Genomic DNA, 6,198 nt, shown 5'->3' with positions numbered 1-6,198 from the left:
CACGGTGGTCTAGCTTCAATTGACTCATGATCGCAACTCTATAAATTACTAAAATCTCCACAAAACCCTTTCTGACCTTTTCTTTTAGTTTATTTTATTTAAGTTTCATAAATATTTTTTATCACAAATTTAAAGTTATCTGAAAAAACAACACTTCACTTCTACCAGAAGTTTGTGCAGACGATGAAAGTTCCACGAGCGAACCATCCAGCTCAGAGAACAAACCTACATCAAAATCACCCACCTAACCTATAAATCTTCTCCACCATCTCAAAAACAATTGTTCGTCTGAAGGACCTATCCAGTTGCTCCTGCTCAGGTTTAGGTCTCTAATAGTATCCTATCAAGACATTTCACTAGATTGGATCCAATAGCATCATGTTTTTTAGTGAGCATAACATTTATCTAACTTCTTTCCATGTTTTTTTGGGTTGTTTTAATACTTGGATTCATTCATTTATTGAGATCATGAATCGATCGATATTAAACCACCATTGAAAACCTAGAAGCATTGGACGGTGGTTTCGTTCTAGTATGGGACTCCTCAGCAGTGCGCATACATGATCCTGCATGTGAGATTCGAACCCATGGTCTTCGGTTCCGCACGCGAACGCTTGACCTCCATACCACTGAGTCAGCATCCAACGATGTTAATGTTTAACTTCTACCAATCCACGAAATCGCGTGACTATCTTCCATTGTCTGAGGTAGATACTTGTCTCTATGTGACACGGATTAGCTCCACTGGTTACAGCTTCTCACTAGAACTCCGAGATTTACCTCACGAAGCTTGTCATTAGTGAGCACATGGTTGTTTCTTTTCTGTATTGGAGAGCTAACTTTTACAGGTTTGATAATAGTTTTATATTTTTAAGATCATTTCTATCATAATGTACATTGACTAATAGAAGTAATAATACTGACCTAATGAATTAATTATGATTTGAAGTTTAGAAGGATAATACAACGCATTGCATACTGTTTGACTTCTTGTTATGAAACAAAAGAGTTATAGATATTGTATGTCACTTCTTGCTGTATTTTATCGAGTGAGCACAACTATCAGGAGTTCTGTACATACATCCTAGGAGTAGACTATGATTCAGGGTGTTGATTGATATCCAAACCGATTCTGGCAAACTATTCAGGACACCGTCTTCAACTTTATTATTTGTTAGAGTATCCAAAGCATATATAAGACAACCACTTCCTCTCTTAGTTTCTCAGTCACACCGATAGATTCAATAGTTTTGAATATTTAATTCTAAATCAGATAGTGTTTGAGAGCACTATATTTCAGTGATAAATATGCAGGAAGTCTTGATTAGAAAACCTAAAGTTCTCAAAGCTGAAATTTTTTGGTCCGAAGGGGTTTTGTGGAGAATTTATTATTTTCATAGTTGAAATCATGAGTCAATTGAAGCTAGACCATCATGGAAAACTTACAAGCACTGGACGGACGTTTCATCCTATTACGGGATTCCTCAGCAGTGCGCATCCACGATCCCGCACTCGCGAGATTCCAACCCAGAACCTACCAGTCTCGCGCCAGAGCAATTAACCGATAGACCACTGATCTGGCCGGCATCCAACGGTGTTAATGTCTAACTTCAACCAATCCACGATGTTTGAGCAACTGTTCACCAATTGTGTTCAGTGAGTTGATACCTCTACAACAGACTTGATAGAACTCTACGAAACCCCTTATGATCTATAATCATATGCTCACTAGTGACTGACTTCAAGAGATATTTCCTTGAGTTCTAGTGGGAAGCAGTGACCAGTAGAGTTCTACCAAGTCTGTTGTAAAGATATCAACTCACTGAAGACAATTGGTAAACGGTTGCTCAACTTCGTGGATTAGCTGAAATTTTCTGTTCAGAAGTGAATGTGCATTGATAAGTAATAAATCTTAAAAGGAAGTTCATTAACTAATTTATATTCAATATGTAAAGCTTAATATTGTTTACTTCTGTATGGAATATATACATATAGATATATAATGCTTAATATAGACAATCTACTCATCCCTTTTGTAATGATTACCATTTTTATTCAGATCTTACCTCCCCCCCTTCATATATGTGATCCGTTAATCCTCTTTCATAATACCTAATTTAATCCATTTTAAGCCGATCATTTAATTCGTGTATATGTGTTAATATTCGTTTGTTGAAATGTATTTGATCTATATATTTCTTTTATATCTCTTACTTAATCTCTTCTACTGTTGCTTTCTTTCTTTCTTTCAAAAGAAGCTTCGTTTATCGATACGTCGGTCTTGTGTGTGTGTGTGTGCATGTATGTGTACTCTTCTAATGTATTCCTCTTATGTGTAATATCTCTGTTATATGATTTACTCTTATTATTTCTTCTTTCTTCTTTAGGTCAGACAATATAAAAATGGTAATAAGAAAAGTTTAAAAAAGTTAGTGATGCATTTAATAACTAATTCAAAATGTTACAATAATTCCAATAAATTTAATCCTCCTACTGTTAACAAAATACTTGAACAACTTATTTTATCCTCCTCCTCCTCCTCATCATCATCATCAGCAGCGTCAACATCATCATCTGAATCATCTTCTTCATCAATCTCATCATCGATAAATACTGGTTCATTATCAAGTTCGGTTGCATTAGATCAGAAATGAAGGTATGAAAGTGTATAGGTGTATGTGGGTGTGGTGGGGGAAACCATTTTGTATTTGTTACGAAGTTATAGAAGTATATCATTGAGAAGATTGTTATTATAACCATATATATACATACAATACAATTTAGTTATGAAGTATTGTGTTCATCGGTTCGTTTACGTGTTTTCTTCTCTCAGAGGAACCAGAAACAAACTAATTCTTCTGTTATTCAAAGAAGAAATGTAAATGATACTTCTAATTATACTTCTTTTTTCTTTTCTTTTTTGTACATTAGTTTTTGCAATTATAAATGTATATTGATGTTTACATTCAGACATATAGTTGATATCATTGTCAAATAAATTTGTTAATTCTAGAGTTTTACTTGAATAATCCGCCTGTAGCCCCTTCGAGGACTACTGCCGGTCCCAAGCCCGGATAAAGGAGGAGGAATGGGCATGGGGTTAGCTTCTCCATTCCGTAGAAAACTAACTCGCTAAAAAACACTAACCAGAATAATCCAATGAATACAACAATAAAATTGGTCGTAACCATTGAAGATATGAAATGGCGATTAAATAGTTGCCCCCAAATAACCTGGTACGACCGAGAGTGGGGGAAGTCCACTCTCCTTCTCGAAATGCTCTCACATGGCCTGGCGTATATAGCCTTTGCCTCACTGCCTTTTCGTGGCATAACTGTTGTTTACGAAATTGAGAGGACGAAAAGCGAATATCCGGCGCTTTAACCGGGTTGGTGGACACGGCTAGTTCACCTAGGGGATTTGGAAAACCCTCATTCCAAACCAATGGTGCACATGAGCTCCAGTATCCTGAGGGAAAAAACGGCGTATAAACGTATTGTTGGTCACCAGCTACCATGCGACTGCATCTCCTCACGATGCTTCACTACCTTGTGGGTCAGACCTTCAGGTTGAAGGCTCCGGGTGTGGTCCTCTGAGAAAACCACCTGTGCAGGAACAGGTCAGAGGTTATTAGATGGATGGTGTAATATTTGAGTGGTGTTCCGAGACAGATAAGATATATTGTGTGATAATTTTAGAGGTAATAAAAGATTCATGGAATTAAAGAGAAATAGGATGGGTTACGTAATAATTGAATAGAATTTGAAAAGTTCACATAATTTAAAGGAATCAAGTGAGCGTGAATATGTGAGTGAATGAGTGGTTTAAGAATTAGGTAATGGGAGAGGAATATACAATTTAACTAACATTATTTACATACATATCATCGTAAATATATAATAATATGGGTAAATCAGATCTGTAATCGGTCAAGTTTAGGATAAACTATTTTTAACATGTTCGAAATAACCTATTAGCCACTATCCATCTTTGCTTACAATGCTTGTGAATTAAGGCTATATCGAGGCAATACGCACAGTATGCACATATGCCAATTAGAGACTGACCAGTTGCAGTCCTAACACATCGATGGGAGGATTCAAACAAACAATACTAAATGAATTTAAACTTCACCCCATTGCACAAGCAAGTGGCTATCCGGACTAGGTAGCTGAGTGGATAACGCGATGGCGTTTGAAGGGAAAGGTACTGGGTTCGAATCCCAGGGTGAACATGAACTGTGAGGTGCAGGTACACCCAGCTGACGAGTCCCAAATAGGACGAAACGCGCCTTGTCCTGGATTCTACTGCTAGCCACTATCCATCTTTGCTTATAACCTTTTTATTTGTTTGATATAGATTACATGTATATTGCTAGCATATACAAACGTTTCACATCAATTTAATACAATGAACTATTAAGGTCAAATTTTACACTCAATCTCTACTAATTATAGATTGATATCTTTAACATTTTAAATAATTCACGTTTTTGGTCGCTAAAATAATTGGATCAAATATTGATGTATGTATATGCCTGATCAGGACTTTATTCATTTACTGATCATTTTATAAATACTTTCACCGATTCGTTATCTAATGAGAAGTGAATAAATGACAAGAGGAATACTAAAATCGGTTTTAGACTGCCTGGTTGGGATCCATGAGATGATAGCAATCGATGGTTAGAGACCTTGAATGACATGGCTCAAAATCGTTTACAATGGCGAAGGTGCATCCACTTTTTGTGTTCTGCCAAATTCTAATCTTCTGAATTCTTCATGTCCCTATCTTTTTCTCTTTCCAAATTTATTTCACTGTATTATACTCCTTCAATAACATCTTCAAACCCTAATATTTCACACCATGCTTATATTCTTACTACTTCTACCATTATGGGATTTGAATCGACAACTGGATCTCTGTGCTAATGTGGTATTGCAACTCGAACTGATGTACGTACGTACGAAGTTCTACGTTGTGACTGACTGAAAATCGGTTCAGTAATTAAATTAGACTGTATAGTTAGTTGGGAGGGAGTCAAATAGTTAGAAAAAAGTTCAATACTTTACGAAAACAACATTGTCTTATGTGATGGTATCTTTGTTTAACTAAAATATTCATATCCCTATTACAACTTTTATGTACTCATCTATAAATAAAACTGTTTCTATGAATGCGAATGGTAAGGTTTCACTGTTCAAATCAAATTGAACGGATTGGAGTTTAGATCTATGAACTAATGATTAAGAGGTGAGTACTTTAGTCACTTAGCCACCTCTATACACCGCTCCCTGCTTTTCATTAAGGTAGAAAATATGAATATGAACTTCATAATCTATTAGGTCACTGATTAGTTCGACAAAATCGGCGGTAACATCTCATGTACCAGATTGTTGTCTACATCAAACGTTATTGGAGCTTGGGAGAGTTTACATTTGAAAATAAAATGCTTCATAGTTAGATGATGGTAACGTGTACAGAATAAATTTAATACGTATATACTCAGTTGAAAAATGTTCCGACTAGTGGTTGTGATGTTGTCCACAAACAATTTTCCTAATTTGTTGATTGTGTTTGTTCTTCTGTATCCAGATGATTTGAAGAAGTGGAGGGTTCCGTAAAAGGACAAAGATAGTATAACTTATGAAACGCTTTATTATTTTAGCTAATTAATCCTTGATTTTGTAGACAATTATCAGTGTCAGATAATGAGTTTCTGGAGAATATATAAAGATATGCGTTAAAGTGATTCTATGAATTTTTTTTAGACTTGATTTATTTTCCTTATCCTACTGCAAAATCTAAGTTGATCTAATTACAATTTTTATAATACTTGATAATTAGGTTTTATCAGAAAGGGGGTTCTGTGGAGATTGTAGTAATTTAGTAGTTGAGTTCATGAGTTGATTAAAGCTAGACCACCATGGAAAACCTAGATGCACTGGATGACCGTTTCGTCTTAGTATGGGACTTCCCAGCAGTGGTCGACGGTGGCACAATTCAGTGGATTAGTTGAAGTTAGACATTAACAGTGTTGGAACCTGGCTCAGTGGTCTAGAGGTTTAAGGTTAGCCGCGAAACTGCAAGTTCTGGTTTCGAATCCCACTTGTAAGATCATGGATGCGCACTGCTGAGGAGCCCCACACCAGGACGAAACGGCCGTCCATGGCTTCTACGTTTTCAATGGTGGTCTAG

At 36.1% G+C, this 6,198-nt stretch overlaps 1 protein-coding gene and 1 non-coding gene across 2 annotated transcripts in view; both read left to right on the top strand.

Moving 5' to 3' along the window:
• Smp_181240 (glutamyl-tRNA(gln) amidotransferase subunit B (mitochondrial and prokaryotic) pet112-related) overlaps positions 1-2,654 on the top strand; it is a gene marked incomplete at both ends in the record, with an annotated part of 18,016 nt that extends 15,362 nt beyond the window's left edge. The window contains one exon of the mRNA XM_018791233.1: positions 2,388-2,654. Within this exon, the coding sequence (XP_018645569.1) occupies positions 2,388-2,654 (267 nt within the window). The remainder of the gene's footprint in view (positions 1-2,387) is intronic.
• Positions 2,655-4,162: 1,508 nt separating this feature from the next.
• Positions 4,163-4,234, top strand: Smp_tRNA_00796_Pseudo_TTG.1.1. The gene has a single exon. It is a non-coding gene (tRNA).
• The last annotated feature ends 1,964 nt before the right edge of the window (positions 4,235-6,198 follow it).

The sequence above is a fragment of the Schistosoma mansoni genome (genome assembly GCF_000237925.1).
Source record: "Schistosoma mansoni, WGS project CABG00000000 data, chromosome 3 unplaced supercontig 0141, strain Puerto Rico, whole genome shotgun sequence".
Classification (NCBI taxonomy): Eukaryota; Metazoa; Platyhelminthes; class Trematoda; order Strigeidida; family Schistosomatidae; genus Schistosoma; species Schistosoma mansoni.
Note: the sequence above shows the minus strand (reverse complement) of the source record. Positions and strands in the feature narration are given on the sequence as shown.